General features: G+C 50.2%; 1 protein-coding gene across 1 annotated transcript; it reads left to right on the top strand.

Moving 5' to 3' along the window:
- The first annotated feature begins 3,600 nt into the window (after positions 1-3,600).
- Positions 3,601-17,910, top strand: LOC133044580 (ankyrin repeat domain-containing protein 26-like). Its single transcript, XM_061126002.1, has 5 exons — positions 3,601-3,727; positions 4,547-4,758; positions 6,015-6,243; positions 12,520-12,616; positions 17,843-17,910. Exons 2-5 carry the CDS (start codon positions 4,613-4,615, stop codon positions 17,854-17,856), a joined length of 486 nt encoding a protein of 161 aa, XP_060981985.1. The 5' UTR covers positions 3,601-3,727; positions 4,547-4,612; the 3' UTR covers positions 17,857-17,910.
- Positions 17,911-22,989: the final 5,079 nt, after the last annotated feature.

Raw genomic sequence — 22,989 nt, 5'->3', positions numbered from 1 at the left:
CCAGGGGCGGGCTGCCTACCACAGACCCAAGGTCACGGTGCTGTGCGCACGTACATCTTTTCAAAGAAGAGATTGGGAACCAAGCAAGCACTTCTTAGTTCCTTCTCCCAAACTCACCCTTTGGGTAAATCTCGCTTCTCATGAGGAGGGTAGGAGTATAAGTCCTCCACTTGAAACTTCAGGCTGAGGAGATGAAGTTCAACTGCAATTTCTGACCAGATTTAGATTATAGTTGAGATTACACTCATGCTTTTTGTATATACCAACTAATTATGACAGCTTGGATAGAAGTATGCTAAATAGTATAGAGAGATCTTATTTGTGTTTTAAATTGTGTCCTAAATAACTCAAAATGTGGATAATTCATTTTGCTGATTCATTTTAATAAACCAGGTTTTATCTGGAGGAAACGAACATCCTTTTAAGATGAATCTCTTCAGTTTTGGCCTGCTTGATTCAACTAAAGATTTCCTCTTTCAAGTTTCCTGTCCTGTGTTTAAAAGATATTTATGCTTTACAAATTAACTATATCGACTGCTACAAATAGGAGTTTGATATTGATTTATTTTTGTTCATGCATTTAAGACATATAATTTAAAACATTTATGAAATGCCACAAGCATTATTGAACTATGTAACAAGGTTTTACAGATTCATTTTCTCGATGTTACAGTTAAAAATCTATATGTGTTTTCTTAATCTGAGGAAGCAGCTGGCATAGGACTCTAGACTCAGTAAGAAGTCCATTGGCCTTGTTAATTCTTTTCTAGAATTAGGAACTTTGACTAAATCAATGACTCTCATACATTAAAAAAAAATTTTTTTTTTCCCAAAGAAAACAACCTTTCTTTTAAAATACACTTCTGAGTGGAATGGTATTATATGAAAGAGACAAGTATAGAGCCATTTAGCTAAAGGAGTGGCCAGAGACCGTGCAGCTGTGACTTCTCTGTTCCTCACCCCTGCAGTGACCCCCGTGGGACCTTCCACTTCCATGGGACATAGTTCGCAAACTAACAGTTATGAGAGAATCCTTCTCACTAAACACCTTTAGAATTAAAACTTGCCGGTACATTGTTTTCTTGTGTATAATTCCTCACCTTTCTATGGTTTCACTAAATGGAAAAGTTTAAAGAAAACTGCAGATGTGTTCTCCTTATCAACATTCGACTTCAGACTACTTCCTCCATATAACATGATCCTCACCTGGAAATCAAAATACAGTACATATTTAGGGCAGGAACTGTTAAGGGAGAAGATAGTGATCTTGTGGGTCATTACTAGGATTATGGGTCATTCCCTAATTCTCTGAAATCATGTGTACTCGATAGATTGATATTTATTATACTTTTTATCAGATTAATCTAAATAGCATTCCATATATATATTGTCTTATCCAAAAGCAGAATAAGTAGGAATTCATTTTCTTCTATTTATGTGATGATTTTTCTACTTAAGTAATCTTCAAGTTAGGTCTAGTCTCTAAAAGTATTATTTAAGTGTCACATGTAGTAAATTATATGTAATTCCTGTGATAATTCTCTTGTTTAACGTAAACATAAATAATATTTGGCTTATTTGAGATGCAGCGGGAGTTGGACAGGAGTATAACTAGAGAACTAGAAGAAGGTATGTTGCCAAAACGTATGAATTAAATTTAGACACTGATTTCTGAAATACATGGTAAACAATCAGTGGCATCTCTTTCCATTGTTTGGATAACAGTTGCTATCTTAAATATTTTTTCTTACATATAGCTAATGAGAAATGTGAATGCATGAGCGGTCATAGTGAAAAATATAGTTCTTATTGATTCATCATGTTCCATAGCTTGAAAAATAATCTCTAAAGGTCTATGTATTTCTTTCATTTCTGGCTATTTCCTTCTTCTACTGCCTCCATCCCTGTGGAACGATCCGCCTGCACCTGGCACTATTGTCAGGAAGTGTGGCGTTCACCCGCTTCTCAGGCGCTGGTAGCAGTTAAGGCTGGAAACCCAGACTCAATAGTCACGTGTGTGTAGCAGTCACTTGGTGGGTGACTAAACTTTGTCTGTCACTGACTTTGTCACCAGTTTATCTTTCACCCTCAGGAAAAGCTCCAAACGCCCACATCGGTTTGGGTCCTGCCAAAGTAGGCGGCCTTACCTCCTTACGCCCACCGGAGCCGGCGCGCACAGCGGCTTCGAGGACGGCGGGCAGCGCGGGGCGCAGAGGCGGCGGCGGCGGCGACGCCCGCGCGCGGGAAGCTGCCGAAACCGACCTGCCCACAGCCACGGAGTGGAGCCACAGGCGCGCCCGCCATCCCGCTCGCGGCTGCGCGGCCCCAGAGCAGCGGCCCGGGAGCCGCCCGCTCGCCTCCGCCCTCACGGCGCCCCGCCTCTGGCCGCCTTCCCTCGGCCGCGCGGGGCGGCTCCATGGCCTCTCGCAGAACGTGGCGCAGGCGCCAGGCGGGGAACTTAGGCCGGGCCTCTGAGAGCGTCGGCGGCGCGCGGGGGGCGTGTGAGCGGCGAGCACGCTCGCCGATCCTGGGGGCGCGGGTTGTGTGGGCGGCAAGCCGCGAGTGCGCCTGCGCGGGGGGCGTGCGGCCGGGGAGCGCGTGCCGGCGTCGGGGGTCGTGAGAGCGGAGAGCGCTGCCCGCGCACTGGGGCGAGGGCGGCGTGTGAGCGGCGAGCCGGGCCGGCGGGAGCGGGAAGAGGGGCGCGTGTGAGCGGGGAGCGTGAGCCGGCTGCGTGTTAGCGGGAGCCGGGCCGGCGGGAGCGGGAAGAGGGGCGCGTGTGAGCGGGGAGCGTGAGCCGGCTGCGTGTGAGCGGGAGCCGGGCCGGCGGGAGCGGGAAGAGGGGCGCGTGTGAGCGGGGAGCGTGAGCCGGCAGCGTGTGAGCGGCGAGCCGGGCCGGCGGGAGCGGGAAGAGGGGCGCGTGTGAGCGGGGAGCGTGAGCCGGCAGCGTGTGAGCGGCGAGCCGGGCCGGCGGGGAGAGAGGCGCGTGAGCCGGCAGAGTGTGAGCGGCGAGCCGTGCCGGCGGGGAGAGAGGCGCGTGTGAGCGGGGAGCGTGAGCCGGCAGCGTGTCAGCGGGAGCCGGGCCGGCGGGGAGCGGGAAGAGGGGTGCGTGTGAGCGGGGAGCGTGAGCCGGCAGCGTGTGAGCGGCGAGGCGGGCCGGCGGGGAGAGAGGCGCCTGTGAGCGGGGAGCGTGAGCCGGCAGCGTGTCAGCGGGAGCCGGGCCGGCGGGGAGCGGGAAGAGGGGTGCGTGTGAGCGGGGAGCGTGAGCCGGCAGCGTGTGAGCGGCGAGGCGGGCCGGCGGGGAGCGGGGAGCGTGAGCCGGCAGCGTGTGAGCGGCGAGCTGGCCGGCGCGGGGCGGGAGGCGTGTGAGCCGGATAAGGGGCTCTGTCAGTAGCGGGCCGGCGCCCCGGGGCGCTGTGAGCCGGGCCTGCTGCGAAGGGGGCGTGGGAGCCGGAAATGGGGCCCTGGGAGCCGGGAGGGCAGGCGGTCACCATCAGGCCTGAGGGGTGGGCAGCTGGAGGTCGAACCCAGGTCCTGTCCGCGTGGGTCCGGCGGGGCGCCCGGAGAAAGCTAGGAGGCTCCAGCGGTGGGCTTGGCCGGTGCGTGCGTCCTGCGGCCACAGGGCTGCTTATTGTTTTTAGTTTGAAGACAGTGACAATATCCTGGTTTTCCTACCCTACACTTTGGGTTCCGAAGTGACTTTTATCTAAGAATTACTGCATAATGCCAGGTCAGTCTATAGCCAAATGTTTGTGTCTCTTCCTTCCGTTCTTCTCTGGCGAAGAAGTTTAGAGAGTACAGTTGGTTTACAATATTGTATTAGTGTCAGGGGTGCAGCAAAGTGAATCACATATATGTATATCCGCTCTTTATAAAAACACTTTTTCCATATGGGCTGTTACAGAATGTTGAGTTCCCTGTGCTATAGAGTTGGTCCTCGTTAGTTATCTATTTTATAAACAATAGTGTGTAGTGTGGCGTGTGTGAGTCCCAGTCTCCCAACAAGTGTATGTTTCTTTGGTACCTGTGCCTGTTTCAGCCTGTTTCTCTCTGATCCTCTCTAGCACTTTTACACAGGCACAGGCACAGGTGACAAAGTCAGTGACAGAATTGTGGTGTTCAAGGCTCCCTTGGGCCTTGAAAAGATAGTTCTTGAAACTTGAAAGTATTACTGTGTTTGGATTGTCAAGTTGATCTGCAGGGAACATTTCAAGAGACACAAAAGCATGGGGGGGGGTAGTGATAAATATATGGGCTTATGACAACAGCAGTTTTCTTTAGTGATGTTTTAATATGGGCTTCCCTGATCGCCTAGTTGGTAAAGAATCCGCCTGCAATGCAGGAGACTACTATAACTACTCTAACATTAATTCCACATTAATTTTATAATTCAGGTTTAAGTCATGTCACCTTGACGATGATTATTTTCAAGTTCCGATTTTCTTATGTTCGCATTTAAAATCGCCGTCTGAATTACTCAAAACTAAATGGAAAAAATGTTATTCAGGTTATAATCATTAATAAAAGTATCTTCTTAAATTTGACTTAGATACAAGCAGCATCTGAAGAAAATTTGCAGCAGTTCCAAGAGGAGCATTTTGCTTCCATAAGACACATGGAACTCAGAATTAAAGACTTGGGATCTGAACTCTCCAAGAGGAAATCTTTTGAAGATTCTAATAAAGCAGAGTTGGAAAAATATAAGCAACACTACCTAGAGAAACTAAAAGTTAGAAAGTCATTGGAAAAGAAACTAGACAAGTAAGTCAAAACCCAGAATCACAGAAAATATATTTAGTCCATTAATTTGTGTCTGAAGCCTAATTTTTATAGAGCCAGGTTCCTGAGATTAGTAGGAAGTGAAAACTAACTAGATAATCACTGCTAGAGGGCACCCTAAGAAAAATGAGTAATAAGACATCCTGGTAAGTTTTCCTACACTAAATAAAAGCATGCTTGTGAAATCAGGGAACATTCACACAGGGGTGAAAGGCAGGGTAATTCACAGAGTGGCTGACGCTGGCATGGTGACCTGACTGAGGGGTTGTATGGAGGCTGCAAAGGGCAGATCCCACCTGCAGTGCCGAGTCCAGGCTTCCCCGCCCTCTGAAAGCAGAGCACGCCTACGACGCCTTTCATAAGTGCAGAGAGCATACAGCAAAGGAGCAGGGACCTGACGACACGTTCTGCTAGTCGATGCCCCAAATAAGCATACACAAGGGAAGCACAGGTGCTCCCAGAGAGGCTTCAGGCTGTGGGACTTGATGCTGAGATGTGGGGTGTGGCTTCCGGGGAAGGAGCTCGGTGGGGCCAGTCTCCCTGCATGGGGAGCGCCATGCCTCTCCCTCTAAAACGTACACTGAACGCTGTTTAGAGTTTTGGCATTTTAAATGAGACCAAAATTTGTCTTTGGATCTTTATTTATTTATTTATTTATTTTGGACCATCAAAAAGAGGTGCTGACATAGGCCCTTCGTAGAAGTGAAGTAAAGCAAGGTGAACTTTGGAAAAGCAGAGGATACTTGTCATTGTTCCTGGGGCTGTTTTAGCTCTCTTCAGTCTCACCCACTGACTTTCTCACCCTCCACTTGAGATTGTGGCTTGAGGTGATTCCTCAGAGCCAAATGGTTAATTTCTCCGAGGTCATGACTGACACGTATGTACAAGGGTGGTGAGAGGAAGCACTTGAATGTGGCTTTGTGGGAGGTGTGTTTCTTCATCCCTGAACTGTTTCCTGGGGGCAGGCGTGTCCCAGAGGCGGCAGGTGTCACTGTGAGCCCACCTCCCTTTCTGATGCCCTTTCTCTCCTCTCGCAGCTGTGACTTGTTACCTGAGGAGCCCAGACACACGTGAGCTTCTTTAGAACAAGGTCAGAGCTGTCACTGTTTCCAGCAGGTCTGCTGTGTGTTTTCAGTGTTCATATAGTGTGATGGGAATTCCATTTATGTGTGGCAACTTAATAAATGCAAGTCACTGAGGGAAGCTGGAATGAAATCCCTGCTTTCCGTCTTCCCCAGGACTAATGAGAGGCTGGAAGAGATCAGCACCAAACTTGAGGTGGAGAAACAGCAGAACAAATCTTTACTCAGCACTCCTAGCAGCACGCCAGTCCTGGAGCCCTCTTCTGTTGGAAATTTCAATCCTACTTCAGGACTCAATGCAAATCTCATTTCAAGAGCAATTGTAGGGTTTTCTACCTCAATTCCACACCGTTCAAATGACAGCGTGGAGACTTACTTGACCAAGGTTAGTTCTTTTCTTTTTTTTCCACTGGGTTTCAGATTTCTGATATAAATAATCCTTATTTTTAATTTGGTGAACTTCTTAGTTGTTTTTTTGAGTTATGCACACTAAGTAAAGCTATAATCAACTGTGATAATCAAGGAGACATTTAATGATTTTTTTTTTGTGGTAGATCTCTCGTTTTTAAGAGATACTTCTTTAATTCTTAAATTTCTTGAAAAGCTGCATTGAAATTCTACTTTAGAAATGAAATCTTATTGTCTAGTAACCGAAAGCGTACTTTCATATGTTTGATTTACTTTCTTATTGATTTCACTTTGGCAGTGGTTCACAATCATTTCCAGGCTCTGCTGCTCCCACCACAGTTTTTCTACCCCTAAGTGTAAGTGACTGGCATCTAAACACTAACCACATATGGGTGTTTTTTATTTGAAAGAATCCTAGATAAATCATTTTTATGAATGAAACAAACTTGTGATACATAATCAAAAGATTAATTTCTGGTTTTAGGTTAACATTTTTTGTTTTTTTCTTGTACAAGCGTACAACTTTAATTGCTATTTTACTTACAGAATTTTGGTTTCAATTTCTAAAACATATCTTGCTGAGCACTTGTAGAATGTTTCTAAGTTTGTCGTTAAATCAAATATTTAAAACTTGTAAATGAAGCTCAGTTTTGTCTCTGTCTTGACGTCACCTGGATGAATGATGACTGAGATAGCAATGAAGGGGAGTCTTTAAATTGCAGCTAGTTTTCATTGTGAAATCATTGTGATTAAAATGTCCATTTCAGTCAGTGCACAGGGGTTTATGGTTTTTGATGGTGTTTCCATGATGGTGATGCAGAGAAAAGCAGCCCTTGTTAAAGGCAGTCTCCACCTGTTTTCTCATTTGGCTTCTTGCCGTCACAGAAGAGCAATCTAAGGTTTCTTCGACAGCACTGGGGCTACGTTCGGTCATAGTACTTGGGAGCCATGAACCTGGAGGACGTGCTTTAGCTGTGCAGTCACAGTGGGCCTCCAGACACTTCATCCCAAGTCAGAGACCTGCCCCCGCCAAGCCCTAAGAGGAAGAAGCAAATGCTTGACCCCCGTCCCAGGGGCAGGCTGCCTACCACAGGCCCAGGTGCATGGTGCTGTGCACACATACATCTTTTCAAAGAAGAGATTGGGAACCAGGCAAGCACTTCTTAGTTCCTTCTCCCAAACTCACCCGTTAGGTAAATCTCGCTTCTCATGAGGAGGGTAGGAGTATAAGTGCTCCCCTTGAAACTTCAGGCTGAGGAAATGAAGTTCAACTGCAACTTCTGAGTGGATTTAGATGATAGTTGAGTTTACACTCATGCTTTTTGTATATACCAACTAATGATGAGAGCCTGGATAGAAGTATGCTAAATAGTAAAGAGAGATCTGTTGTGTGTGTTAAATTTTGTCCTCAATAACCCAAAATGTGGATAATTCATTACTGAGTCATTGTAGCAAGCCAGGTTCTATCTAGAGGAAGTGAACATCCTTTTAAGGTTGAATCTCTTCACTCTTGTCCTGCTTGATTCAACCTGAGATTCTCTCCTTCAAGTTCCCTGTCCTCCGTTTAAAAAATATGTATGTTTTCTAAATTAACTATATCGACTGCGACAACTAGGAATTTGATATTGATTTATTCTTGTTCATGTATTTAAAACACATAATTTACTACAAAAGTCATGTCACACCACAAGCATTAATCACCTGTATAACAAGGTTTTACATGTTCATTTTGTCTAAATTATAGTTTAAAATCTATGTGTTTTTTTCTTAATCTGAGAAAGTAGCTGTCCTAGGACTCTGGACTTAGTCGGAAGGACATGGCCTTTGTTACTTCTTTTGTAGAATTAGGAACTTTGAGTAAATCAATGACTCTCATACCTTACAAAAAGATTCTTTTTTTCCCAAAGAAAGGAACCTTTCTTTTAAAAAAGAAAACTCCTGCAGGGAACCGTGTTACATAAAACGGAGACAAGCATAGAGCCTTGTATCTGAAGAGCGCCCAGAGGCCCGGCAGCTGTGACTTCTCTGTTCCTCAACCCTGCAGTGACCCCTGTGGGACCTTCCCCATCTATGGGACACAGTTCAGAAACACACTTAGGAGAGAATCCCTCTGGCTAAACATCTTCAGAGTCGAAACTTGCTGGTACACTGTTTCTTGTGTGTAAATTTTCTCCCCTTTCTGTCTTTTCCTTAAATGGAAAAGTTTCAAGACAATCAGAGATGTGTTGTTCTCCTTCTTAACATTCGACTTCAGACTTCTTCCTCCATTTGAACATGGTTTGAACGTGGCAGCGGATTCTTAACCACTGGACCACCAGGGAGGTAGACACCTTCATTTTAAAACAGTGCCTGGGAATTCCCTGGTGGGCCAGTCATTAGGCTTTCCCTGCCAGGGGCCCTGTTCAATCCCTGGTTTGGAAATTAAGATCCCACAGTCTGGGGAAAAACAAACAAAAAACAAACTGGAAACAAAAAGGCAGTGCCTACAGTTGTGTTGGTCATCTTACCTTAGAAGGAAGAGTATTTCTCCCCTACAGAATTCAATAAAAGTGGTCTCATCTTGAATGAGAAAAAAATATCTAGCCTGGAAAGATTCCTGAGTTGGTTCTTGGGCAGAAACAAATGAAGAGCAACCTAAAACCCCACCCTGGTGGCCCCGGGGGAGCTTCGAGGTGAATCTGACTCCTGTTAATTCCCCCAGAGCCTGTGTGGCCGGTGCTGCCAGCAGAGCTGCTCCTGGGGCGAGGAGGGCTCTGCCTCACACATCCACCCCACCAGGCTCGGTCATTTTCCCTCTACTGCTCTTTCTTTATTGACTTCAGACTCGGGTGTGGCAACTCCCCTGGTGGTCCAGTGGTTAAGACGCCATGCTTCCAGTGCAGGGGGAGCTTGTTCCATCCCTGGCTGGTGAACTAAGATGCCTCATGCCATTTGTGGTGTAGCCAGAAAAAATAAAATCGGGTGTGATTTTGATCATTCATGTCATAGCCCCTCTTGATATCACCTAGAGTTGTATTCGAGGGCTAGGTGAGTAAAAGGCAGATTTGTGAAAATCAACACTGGTCCAAACAGCATAAAGAGGTTATCTGGTTTCCTTGATGTTTTTTATCCTGGCCCTTTGTCCTTTTGTGAGCTGTGATGGGAGAGGACGCAGAAACACAGTCAAATGGTATCAGATAAAACAGCAGGACACTCAGCCATCAGATTCCCTCCTGTTGTTTTTTGTTTTTGTTTTTGTTTTTTTTTGTCGGTAGCTCTACACAGCTTGTGGGATCTTAGTTCCCAACCAGGGATTGAAGCTGGGCTCTTGGCTGTGAGAGTGCAGAGTCCTAGCCACTGAACCACCAGAGAATTCCCAAATCCCCACCTGTTTGATGGCTCAAAGGAAAGCTGATAAGTATTATCAAAGACACAAAAGAAATCTGAGATTGGATCAAACAAAATGGCCATTTCATTCTGCTCCCACGTAGTCAAGGTTTTCGTTGTTGTTGTTTTTTTAATATTTACTTATTTAGCTTCACCAGTCTTCCCTGCGACATTTGGGAACTTTAGTTGGGGCATTCGATCTCTTAGCTGTGGCATGTGAGATCTCGTTCCGTGACCAGCAGTGGAGCTGGGTCCCGTGCATTGGGAGCTTGGAGTCTTAGCCACTGAACTACCAGGGAAGTCCCTCAACAAGTGTTTTGGAGCACTTATTATGTGCTAGACAATATGTAGAAGCTCAGAAGGTAAAATGAAAGCTATGCAAGAACATTCTTTCTAGTATTGATCCACATGGCAAAAGTCCGGACACAGCCTTTTCAATTTGAGATTAGTTAAGGTCCAGATAGTCAAAGCGGTGGTTTTTCCAGCAGTCATATAAGGATGTGAGAGTTGGATCATAAAGAAGGCTAAGTGCCAAAGAATTGATGGTTTTGAATTGTGGTGCTGAAGAAGATTTTTGAGTCAAAGAGAGATCAAACCAGTCAATCCTAAAGGAAATCAACCTGGAATAGTCACTGGAAGGACTGATGCTGAAGCTGAAGCTCCAATACTCTGGCCACTGATGGGAAGAGCCAACTCATTGGAAAAGACTCTGATGCTGGGAAAGATTAAGGGTAGGGAGGAGAAGGGGACAACAGAGAATGAGATGGTTGGCTGGCATCACTGATGTGACATGAACTTTGGAAAACTCTGGGAGATGGTGAGGGACAGGGGAGGCCTGGTGTGTTGCAGTCCATGGGGTCGCAAAAAGTTGGACATGGCTTGTGACTGAACAACAATAAATTAATAGACCCACCTGATGAAACTGATGTATCATCGTAAAAAAGAAGTTTCAGACATTGTCATACTAGCAGTTTAGCAAATTCACGCCCACCGTCCAGTGAGGGCTACTAGAATGGTCAGTCCATACAGCACAAGGAAGAGTAGTCCCCACTCGCCACAAATAGAGAAAGCCTGCAGCAACGAAGACCCAACACAGCCAAAACTAAAGAAATAGTTTTTTTTTTAAAGATAAAAGGTCAAAGAATGTCTCCTTGAGAAGGTGATTTCTGCTCAGTTTTGAAGGATATAGAGACCAACACATCCAGTAGACATTTGTTGAGTATTTACAATGTGTCAGCCGTGAGACCACATGCTAGTTGGGGAGCCAGAAGATAAACACACATATAAGTAGTCCACCTTCAGGTCTGATAGTGTATAACCCAGGCAGAGACGTTCCACAGCCAACAGCTGCATTTAGTGCTCAGAGGCAGCAGTAGACACGTGCTCATTCAAGTTCTGTGCTAGGAGTGGGATGCATGCTTGGAACTAGAGCCCCAGGCCTGCTTTTCTAGCACATACCGGTGACATTTTGACCTAGAAGTATGTCTTGCATCGCTTTCTTTCTGTGTGACTTCAGGTGAAGCACAGGCAGAGAAAGGAGTTGGGAAGTGTGCAGCTCAGTGAACATCCATTGAAAGCAGCCCTGGGCCCCCAGCATCCTGCATCCCTCCTCAGGTGCCCCTGGGGTCCCTCTGGTTCCAACAGTTGCCACTGTCTTGATGAGAACAGCAGAGATTTGTCTGCCTGTTTCTGAACTTCCTACAGGTGGATATATATACAGCACATGCTCAGTGCATACTCTGGTTCTTTTACTCAGTATCATGTCTGCAGTCTGTATTCAGAGAGTGCAGGTCAGCGTGCATTTATTGTCTCTGGCAGTGTTTTTTGTTTCCCCTGTTGTCGTCTTTCATTCTCTGACTGAATCACAGTTTATTTACCCATTTTCTTTTAAGTACATCTGGATCATTTTCAATATTCTTTCAATAAATTATGTTTTTGCTGAAGGAAGAAAGTGAAATGAAAACAATTTCCTTTTAATTAGACAATTTTTAATTTCAGACAATCACACTGAAAGAGGTTAACTCCAGCATACTTAAGCAAAACTCAAAGATCTATTTCAGATAGATGGAAAACTATCCCAGGCAGAAGGTCGGAAATGAAGGAAGAAAGGAAAAACAAAGTGGCAAATATTTGAATAATTCTAAATGAACCGTGACTATATAAAACTAAAATATCTTGTAAGGAGTTAATATAAATGATAACAAAGACACAAATTATCAGACGTGCTTTGTGTTGTCCCTGAAGAGGGTAAAACTTGTTGACATGAAACTTTTAAGCTCCATAAGAAAGCTAGTCTCTAGGGTAAAAAGCATTAGTGAACTGAAGTGGGTCAGCATTGTATAGTGACAAAAGATTCAATTTGCCAAGAGGATATAAATGTATATTCTGTGACCCAGCAATCCCATTCTTAGGTGCGTATACTCCAGAGAAACTCTTAGGACATATGTGTGAGTGTTCAGAGCTTCCCCCACCCCCACCCCCCAATTGTAGGGGCGGGGGATTTAATCAGGAAAGGAACCTTGGTGGAGGACTAGCCTAGGTGCTGGCATGTTCTCTTTCTGGTGGGTAGTGAAGGCATGGATATTTCTTTATGTGCTAATGTTTTTGGTCATCAGACGCCTCTTTTCTGCACTGTTTTCTAGCTATCTTATCTAATTCCCTTTTATGGCGTTGTTGATAGTCTTTTTTGGTGCAGGGCTTATGATTCACTCTTAATTGCCTCACTATATCTTCAGGTTTTTAAAACCTTAAGTAAATATTTGAAAAAATAAACGTCCTCAGTGCTGAAGGCAACATAAGATCTTCCATCTGAGAAAGCCCCAAAGGCCAGTGTGTTATGTATATGGCCTGTTGAAAGCAGTGTTGACCGCTTTTCTCAAATTCACAGGTTAACTTCGAGGAATTTAAGGACGGTTTCATGGCTGTGTTGTCATCACAGGCTGGTCTTGCCTCCTCAGATGAAGACAGTGGGCCTTTGGAGTCAGGTAAGAGGCCTTTCTGGTCTTCTTTACATCTCTTTCTGTGATTCTGTGACTTCTGGAATGTGATGTTTTACCTGAACAATGCAGCAGGTCTATGATCCCCAGCCGCATGGACTGGGACCATGGACTGCAGCACCTGGGTGTTTTTCTTCTTTGGCTTCCTTATTTGTGAAATGGTTCTGCAAGGGGAAGACTCTTGTGTTGTCGTCTGCACTGCACAAAATCCTCTGAGTACCCTGGCACTTCTGGTCACTAGATCTGTGTAGTTTCCCCCGCACCAGGCCATTTTGCAACACCAGCTGGGTGTCCTACAGTTCAACTCCATTCTGACACCATGACCCTGGACACAGCTTCAGACCCCACAGGCTAAGACAGCAATGCCTTCAGACAGCAATCTCAAGTCCAGCTTGTCTCCTTTGCTTCTGACCCACTGCTAAAGATCGGAGGTGCCCACGGCCTCCTCACGTTCAATTAATTTGCTAGAGCAGCTCAGGGAAACCCATTCCTGGATCAGCAGTTTCTTGCAAAGGATGTAGCTCAGGGTGAGAGGTGCATGGGCTGTGGGAAGAGGCTCAGAGCCCTCACACCCTCTCTGGGCCTCAGTCTTCCCCGGTCTCTCCATGTTCACGAACCCAGAAGGTCTCTGAATGCTGTCCTTTTGGGGTTTATGGAGGTTTCGTTATAGAGTCATGACTGATCCAGTGATGGGGCATCAGTGATTGAATTCAACATCCAGCCTCTGAGCTCTCTGGAAGTCAGGGGTAGGGCTGAAAGTTCCAACCTCTAATCACATCCTTGGTTTCCCTGGTAACCAGCCCATGTCAAGGTGTGGTTCTCAAAGTCACCTGATCAGCATAAACTTGGGTGCGGTTGCTGTTATCACTTAGGAAATTCGATGGTTTTAGAAGCTGTGCAAGGGATGGGAGGAAGACCAAATTCATATTTCTTCCAAGTCACAATCTCAGGAATGTCAAGTAATATCTAGTGCGGTCCTTACAGTGTAGGGTGTAGACAAGATAAAGTGGGTGTGGAGAGGTGGAAGAATTTGATCATCCAAAGCGCAGTGCAGGTGTAAGGTGCTGGCCAGGCTTGGAGGCTGGTGGAGCAAGCAGGATACCACCAGCTGAGGCAGCCCTCCACCTCAGACAATAGTGCTCTGTGCTCCTGGGACTTGTTAAAATCCTGGTTTCCAGTGGGATCCTTGGCACAAAGGTAAGATTTCAAACAAGTGAAGAGGGGCTTTGATACTTGTCAGGAGGTGGAGGGAGAATTCTGGAGGGAGGCCCGCTTTGAGGTGTGGCCTGTGGGTCCACTGGGAAGGTGGATGTGCTCCTTAGAAGATGGGCCAACTCCTTGGCTGGCAGCGCCTGCCGTGCTCTGGCCGGATGACCCGTCGAGGCTGCATGTGAGGAGTGCTGGGAGGGAGAGTGCAGTGGCCAGTGGGTCTCTTCCTCCTCCACGGTGCAGGGGTTCGAGACATCTGCCCCACACAGGCCCCTGGTTGGCTCCCACACCCCGGGAGGGGCCTTGGTCAGGAGCAGGTGCATGACTGGGGCAGCAGGTGCCATTGGGAGATTTGGGGCTTACGAACCTTTCATGTAGATTCCAGTGAGCCCTCCAGCGCCCCCCACCCCTGAAATCCTGTGGCTGATCGATCCCGTTACTCAGGTGTCGTTTTCTAGTCTGGGGCTAGGGCCTTGGGGGAGCACTTGTGGCCTCCCCTGGGGCTGAAATCGGTTGGTGTCCCACAGCCTGCTGCTGGAGCCTCGCGGGTGCTGTGACCTGGGGGAGAGGAGGCTGATGGGGCAGGAGTCTGATAAGGGGGCGGAGTCAGAACGGGGGTGGAGTCGGATAAGGGGGCGGAGTCTGCCCGGAGGAGGAGTCTGACAGGGTAGAGGAGCCTGACGGGGTAGCAGCCTGATACAGTGGTGGAGTCTGCCCAGGGGGAGGAACCTGACGGGGGAGTTGTCTGATAAGGGGTTGGGGCGTGACGGGGTTGGGGGGATCCAGAGGGAGTCTGACAGGGTATGAGTGTGACCAGGGGGCGGAGCCAGCTTATCAGCAGCCGTCCTGGCACGTGAAGGGTCCGGTCATTGGTTGCTTTGTCTCAGGTTTCTCTTCCCTGAGGTGGGAAGAAGGCCACTTGCCTTTCCCGACTTGGGGTGTGATCGTGTGACCCTGGACATGAAGGTGCCTGAGAAAGGCCACGCCCGTGTCATCGCTCCCTTTTCTGTGCTGGAACTCCTGTGAATCGGCAACTTGTGTCCTCTTCGTGACTGGTGCTTTTCTCTGCCAACCTCCGTTTTGTTTTGTGTTGTTTTTCTCTTCTTTCAATTTTCAGAGCTTTCCTCAATTACCCAGTCAGCTGGTGGGTCAGTCATAGGCCTGCCTGAGGTGGCTCGGCCAGGGCTGGTGCACAGGGGCGGCCCCTGTCATGAGAGCCCAGTGAGCCCTGCCCCTGCCCTCCCGGGCTGTGTGCTTCCCATGCGGGCCACCCTCCTGGTCTCCCCCATGGGCTTCATCCCTGCCTCCCCGGCCAATCCACAGCATCCCTCTCTCCGACTTTCTAATCTGCCTGCTGGGCCTTCCCAGCGACTCATGCCACAATTCGAAACATGTGCTTTGATGCTCCAGGAATGTGTGTGGCACCCTGGGGCCAAATGGCTGGGGATTTGAAGAATATTCTGCGTCTCAGTCGTTCTGCTCCTTCAGTGAAGGCCATCACAGAACACATAACCAAAAAAAAATTTTTTTTTTGCTTGTTTAATCTCTTGGCCATGCCTCTCAGCGTGCTGAGAGCATTCTGCTCCTATGAATAAATATGCACACACAGGAGGCACAAGGCTCGGTTGACCCTGTGGTCTGCCGGACCTCTGGGCAGCGGCTGGGGACTGGCCGTGACCCCCAGAACTTCCCACTAAGAGGCCACAGCTCTCTGCTCTGTGGGTGGTGAGACGCTGCCCCCTCCTGGCCTGATTTGTCGCGTGGACACGTTCCTGGAGACGCATTTCCCCCTGGTGGAGGGAGGATGTGACACTTGGAGAACTTTTATGAACCGGTCCTAATGTGTGTGATTTCTTGGCGTCTCGCTGTTCTGAGCAAAGTGCTGAGCAGCGGAAACAATGAGGAAAGGCGTACCATATCAAGGGCAGACCATATCCAGACGCAGACCAGGGGGTCTCAGGAGGGGAGAGGTAGGAGCCCATTGAGGCCAAGGGTGCAGCGTAGTGCTGGGTCACAACCTCCAGTGAGCAGCGAGTTGCTGAGCCCCAGGCAGGGGTCCGGGTGCTGTCAGGCGCACCTGGTTTCCTGAGTGTGTCCGCTGCCCACTCCAAGCTGACATGGCCTTTCTCTTCCCATTGTTCCCCGCTCAGAATGCAGCCACAGCCCGTGTGTAGACAGAAACCAGAGCAGGTGCGGAGCCTGCATACAGGCCCCTGCTCCCTGCATGGGGTGCTCAAGCCTTCCGTTTGCTTGCTGTCAGTGGGAACACCCACTCTTCTCCAGCAGCCCCAGGAGTTCCGACATGGGGAGAGTGTACAGGGCCGGACCCTGTCCATGATAACCTCACAGGGTCCAGGAACATGGTCATCCTGCCCTAGATGTCCTCTCTCACATGGAACTCAGCATCTTCCTCCCAAGACTCCTTCCTTGTCCTCAGTTTCTGTGCATTGCTGGCATCACTGTTTCTCCTGGAGGCCCGGTTGGACCCAGCCTCCTCCTCTGATGCTCCCAAGGTCAGAGGCTGCGGGCCAGTTTCGGGTGAGGAGGAGAGAGACGAGGTGGTAGGTAGTCCCTGGGAACATGACCCACCGGTGTGAAACGGTCTGTTTCCCTGGCCTGGCCTTGCTTCCTGGGACCCTATGCCTTTCTCTCGAACTGGCCCCTTCTGAGTGCTTCCCTTGGAACCCGCGTTCTCTCCTGGTCACAGCCCAGGCCGCACCCCTACTCCCCAGTCTCTCTGGCCACTTAGATTCCTGCAGAGGCAGTGTCATTTCTTCTCTGCTTGCGGAGTCCCCATTGCTCCGCAGATGTCGGCTGGTAAGGAGGCAAGGAGGAAGTGCAGGCCTGTATTAGGGCTTGACGGAGCCTCATGAATCCCTAGCCGAAGTCCACACGTGCCTCTGCCCCCGAATTTCGACCCATGTGGAGTCTGAGCCTTCCTGACTGTGCTGAGTTCCTTGCCTCTGTGTCCTGTCCAGGTGGGGTCCTGTAGTGGGGTGGGGTCAAGTGGGTGGGAAATGACCTTCTGGTCCCTAGAGCACTTGGATTATTGTAAGGTTATTTCTTTGTGTAAAAAGCTAGATTTTTAAATTAGTTTTCTATCACATAGCAAAAGCATATTTTGCTTGGAAACACTGAAGCAACACCGAGCATTTAGAACGGAAATTCCTGTCTCCCAGCCTAGGTGTCTCAGCCCCAGCCCTACGTTGGCCCTTCCCTGTGTTCTTCTGGCGTTTTCTCTGTCTGTACCCAAGAGCCACATGGCACCTCAGAATCTGCATCTTCGTAAGCACAAGTGGGCCCAGAGTCTGTTTTAAAGAACCCCACTTGCCTCCCATTTTCTTTCCAGTTGCCTCCCGGGCTGTGCCCTCAAAGGACAAGAGCAGCTCTAAGAGCCAGCCCAAGCCCTGTGGCGCTGCAGGTGGATCCCCAGGTTTACCGGAGCAACCGGTCACACCCAGTGTGAGGAGCCAGCTCTGCCCCTCTGCGTCCCTGGAAAGCGTGCAGATGGGTGGATCCCCCCCCTGGGCACCTCCCCCAGTCACTGCTCACATGACATGACACAGGAGGATGGGAGAGGGCATCTCATTGCTGGAAGAGGGGCTATTTGGGGACCTCATTCGGTTTTTAGGTGTCTCTGGGTCTCCCTGTCTGCAGGGCAGTTCTGGCCACGGAACATCCTCCTTCAGAAACGGGGGCCTCGGAGGATCCCCTCTTCACCACCACCCTCCCCTGGCCCTGCAGGAGGAGGGAAGGTTATTCGGCTGAGGGCAGAAAAAGTAGGTGTGCCACAGCCACGGTCACCCACGTCCAGCACTTGGACCAAGGCTCACCCTCCACAACTTGGCCGGCTCGTGATGGATGCCTCTAGGGCCCTCACTGAGACTCCTTGAGCTGTCCACTGTGGGAGCCTTCGGGCCTTAGTGTCAGAAAGGACATCCACCGGGCAGATCCTCCCCCTGCGGGTTAATTGTGGCTGACATCCTTCTCTTTCTGTTATTCCAGAGTCTCAAGTCTGATGAAGAAGCCGACAGCGCAAAGGAGCCTCAGAATGAATTCTCTGAAGTCCAAGGTAAAGCCTGGCCTTGTGGTGAATGCCCCCTTTGGTCAGTGCTGGGCTGTCAGGCAGCAGGCTGTCAGTGTAGGAGAATTTCATGGAAGGTGCCCAGTGTGGGTGGTCTCTCTGGCCTGCACTTCTTCTCGGTGGTCCTAGGTCTGAGATTCCTGAGGTCAGACCCTTGGGCAGGGGCCGCTAGCTAAGAGAGCAGGTAGTTGCTTGGCTAGGGTCACAGTGATCCTCACGACCAGCAGGCAAGGGCCAGGGAACTCCTTCCTAATGTGCCAGGCCTGGACCAGCAGCCTCCCCCCTCACCAGAGGCCCTGACTGTGCCCCAAGTGGAGGGCGAGACGTGGCTCTGGTCCTGGGAACCTGGCGGAGCTCCCGGAAGGCAGTCACAAGTGTGCTCAGCAACGCTGGGTGCACCAGCACGTGGGTGTGCGGGCTCCTTAAGGACGCCTGTCACCAGAGTGAGTCACAGGGCAGAATGTGCAGGACCACGGCTCCAGCGGGAGGCCAGAACTGACCTGGGGCTTCTCCTGAGTGAGAGGTCTGCTCTGGTGCTGAGCACCGTCCAGACTGTGGTCCTCAGGGCCGAGGCTGTTGTTGGCTCAGCGCTGAGTGTGGGGACGTCAGGCGAATGAACCACGTGTCTGTGCTACTGGATGAAGCAGATGGACCTCTCTGTGTCCAAAAATCACTTTCTAAATTAACTGGACTCAGAGTAAACCTAGGGGACAAGAGGAAGGGCTCCGGGGAGGTTATTCACTGAGTGATTTTGGGCTCTCTGCCCAGAAACAGGTTGGGTGCTTCTTTCCTTCCAGGTTAGAACTGACACTCGTGCACAGACACTAACGTCATACCTTACAGGACGTATTCACCTTGTCTGCCAGCACTCAGAACACACCCTGGTTTCAGAATTGCTTTTCCCTTTTTTTGGTTCTGCCTTTATTTATTTAATTTTTAAATTAAAATGTATTTATTTGGCTGTCAGATCTCAGTTGTAGCCTGCAGGATCTTCATACATCATTTGGGACCTTTCATCGCAGTGCACAGGTTTCTCTCTAGCTGCAGGGCACAGGCTTAGTTGCTCCACAGCACGTGGAATCTGAATTCCCTGAGCAAGGATCGAACCCGAGTCCCCTGCATTGCAACATAGATTCTTAACCACGGGACCATCAGAGAAGTCCAAGTTTTTCCACTTTTACCTAGAACGTTCAGATGTTTCAAGCTGGAAGGGGTCTTGGAAGTGGCCCTCCCCTTGTGTTTTCCTCAAGCCGATACACAGCGTCATTCATGAGCAAGGAGGCCAACATTCCTCAGGAAAGGACTTTCTGATTATTAGTTGGGTTATCACAGTAAACGCCAGAATGACTCCTCTGGCTCCAGACCACTGACCGAGAGCCGGGGTCTGGTCAGGTGCAGCGGACCCTCGTCCTGTGTCGGGCAGGGTGGTGCACTCTGGGCGTGGAGGGAGCTCTGCTTTGAAGCCTTGCTTATCTAAAGAGAGCTCTTTGTGGGCACCCCAAGGTCTGTCCTCTCCCAAAGGGTGTTTCTGTGGCCAAGCTTCAGAAACCTCAGTAAGCCACCTGGCTAACCTAGAAAGGCTATGAAACCTGGCCGTCTGTCACCCGGACTCGCTGCTGAGTCTGCATCTCAAAGACACTTATGGCTCCTGATGTGAGCCCACCTTGGGCTGTTTTTGCTGGGAAGAATAAAGAAAGAAAATAGATAACACTCAACCTCCATCCAAAGTAGCTTTTGGAGCTAAGTTCCAGTTTACAGGAGATGTTAGGGATGGAGGTCCAGGAGGACGGGGACTGGGGGGTGGGCGGGAGGTGATCCAGCAACTCTGGGGGAGTAACCACACACACTGGGAAGATTCTGCTTTGATGCTGAGTTGAAGAAACCAGCTGTCGGGAGGCTTGGGAGAGAACTGGGACGTCGTTGTTGGGTTGTAGGGCCATCGTCACACTGGGGTCAGGAGTGCATAGGAAACACTCAGGGGTGAGAACACGGCAGCTGGGATTTGCCTTCAAATACTTGGGCCAGGGACTTCTGCGGTGATTTATTGTTTAGGACTCCGCACTCCCATTGCAGAGGGCCCGGTTTCTATCCCTTGTCTGAGAACTAGAGCCCCCATGCTGTAACACCAACCTCAGAGTGGAGGGGGCCGCTGCTCCTCCTTGTTCTGGTCCTAAGAGCAAATGCGTGTCCCAGGGCCCTCCCTGGGGCGGGAAGCACAGCTTCCTGGCCTCACCTCAGCCTCACCAGTCAGCTTTCCGGCTGAGGGATTTTTCTGCCCTTGTCTCCCTCCCTGAATCCTGAGGACGTGTGCCCTCCACTCAGGCTCCCCCGCCTCTTCTGAAGCCCATCTTGGGTTTCTCTGCACAGACTGGGTTTCCCTTGGCTGGCGTGTGCCTTCCCAGGCCCACCTTCTGGGAGGACAGGTGAGAAGCCATTGCTTGTTTCGAGAGAAGTTCCCTCGGGTGGCTTCGCATCTGCGTCCCCCCGCACGGCATCAGGCAGCCAGCCCTGAGCTCTGTGCTCCGGTCGTCTCCGTGGAGCCTGCAGTCCCCGCAGGTCCTCCTGGCACCCTGTTCCCTGCAGCAGGAGTCAGGGGTAGGCCGCGCCCGGCGAGCACAGGTGGTGAGGTCACAGAAGGTGCGTGAGGAGGCCGCGGTCCTCATGGCGCTGGTGCCCGCGTGCAGGTCTTGGAGGAGAGTGTCGGCCAGACCACCCCGTCGTCCCTCGTGTCCCGAGTGCTCAGGCCCCCGCCTCTTCTGCAGCATGGATGACGGCAGCGGGTCCGCCTTCCCAGAGCAGATCATCTCCTTGTGGGCCCAGGAGGGCGTTCACAATGGCAGGGAGGTCCTGCAGGTGGCGGCCGGTCTTGCAGCTGCCCCAGCAGAGACGTCTAGGCGGGGGAATAAGGGGGAGATGCTGCCCATGAGGGACGTTGGACAGAGAACCTCGCAGACACATGCCCCATGGAAAGAAGGCCCATCGTCCTCGCTTTTTCCTTTATTTTTTGATCTCGATAATGTAGGACATCTTAACTTAGAAACATAATAAGTAAAGAGCAGAGAAAGCCTGAAGCCGGAAACAAATCCCTTAGAGAGTAGGTTTCAGTATGTCAGACTCACCCCGCAGTGCGTGTTGGCCTCCGAGCTGATCCTCGGCAGCCTTGGCCTGCTACCCCAGGAGCTGAGCTTCTGCCAGTAAGAGCCCCGCTGCGGGGGATGGGGCGTGGGGTGTGACTTGCCAGGCTGGCCTCCTTGCGCAGGGCGCGGGCAGCCATCAGGATGAGAAAGGATGCTTCCAGCACGGTCACAAAGCACTACATAGCGATTGGGCCAAGAATGCGTTCCGTTTTAATTGGGTTTGGCTCCAGATTAGCAGGATATTCAGGCCATCCGTCTACTGAACCGGTTGGCATAGAGATTGTTATTGTGTTTTATTGATTCTCTGAAGCTACAGAAAAGGTTGGCAGTAATTCCGGTCCCCATCCTCAAGACTTTGCATCTGGTTAGGTACCGACAGATGAGACATCTGATGTCAAGCAACTCTGCAGAGGGGCCCAGAGGAAGACTGCTTTGGGAGGATGAGGAAAGGAGACAAGCTTGGTGCTTCTCCAGTGGGAGAAACAGGCACCAGGGTAGCCGGTGGACTGAGCCTCGGGCAGGGCCTGGGGTGACCGGACAGAGACAGGCGTCACTTCTGCTCTGGGCAACTCCCTGGCACTTTCTCAGCTGCCAGGCTACAGGTGGCAAGGCTGTGACCGGGCAGGATAATGGGTGGCCAGCCTTCTCCCCTTCATGCGTCCAGTCCCAGGTTGGGTGCTGGGGATCCCTGGGTCCGAGGCCCAGCTGCAGGCAAGACGGAACGAGGATAATTTCCCACCTCTTCTAAGGCCGTCTGGAGAAGTGAAGAGTGCCCGTCCCGGGCTCGAACCTCCTGGTTCAGAAACCTGCTAGAAACCCCATTGCAAGCCAGTTGGCTTCTTGCTGTATGTACTTCTGTAAGAGAGACTCAATAACTGCAGAAACCATCCTGGGAGGCGGAGGGTCAGGCTTCCCAGGTGGCCCTAGTGGTAAAGAACCCACTTGCCAATGCAAGAGGCGTGAGAAATGCAAGTTCGATCCCTGTGTCAGGAAGATCCTCTGGAGGAGGGCATGACAGCCCACTCTAGTATTCCTGCCTGGAGAATCCAATGGACAGAGGAGCCTGGAGGTCTCAGTCCATAGGATTGCGTAGAATCGGACACGACTGCAGTGACTTGGCACGCACGCACAGGAGGTGGGTGAGAGCCCAGCACCAGCCACTGCTCAGCACTCTTAGGCCAGCTGAGTTTGTTCCTTCAGACCAGCTCGCTAGGCCCAGAGCAGTGTCCCCAGTGATCCCTCCCGCCTTCCTGCAGGGCACAGGTGGAGCAGATGGCCAGGGAGCGAGATAAGGCGAGACAAGACCTGGAGAAAGCTGAGCAGAGGACCCTGGAGTTTGTGAAGGAGCCGGACGACCTCCATTCTGCCCTGGAGCATCTCGCGGAGGAGAAGGTCAGGTAGGTCTTGCCGGGGTCCTGGCCCAGGGTGAATGGTGGACACAGGCTGCTGCCAGCTGAGGCCCTGCTGTCTCACCTGAGCCCACAGCAGGAAGCCCGCAGACCAGGCATCACCCATGCAGTGGGCTGAATGGACTCCCGCACAGTCAGCCCGGCTGGTGGCGGGCAGCCTGATTGCACACACCCTTCCTCTGCGGCCAGTGCTGCCCTCCCAACGTGCCCACAAGACAACGGTGACTGATTTCAGGCCATCAGTCGGGGAGCTGAGAATGGATTTGCATTGGTCTCAGTCTGGTTGACCTGATTCTCCCGACTACCCTGAAGGGACTCGGTGAAGTTCTTTCTGCATCAGAGAACCGGAGACTCGTTATCTCCATCCAAGAATCTGGTTTGGGGACACAAGGCCTCGAGGGCCATGTAGGTGTTTGGGTTTTGCTCCATGAGTAGCACAGTATTCAGCGATACACTTTTAGAAATAGTGTTTGCCGTTGTATTATGTTACTTTAACAAAAAGTATTAAGGGATACATGTTCA

The sequence above is a fragment of the Dama dama genome, chromosome 23 (assembly GCF_033118175.1).
Source record: "Dama dama isolate Ldn47 chromosome 23, ASM3311817v1, whole genome shotgun sequence".
Lineage (NCBI taxonomy): Eukaryota > Metazoa > Chordata > Mammalia > Artiodactyla > Cervidae > Dama > Dama dama.
Note: the sequence above shows the minus strand (reverse complement) of the source record. Positions and strands in the feature narration are given on the sequence as shown.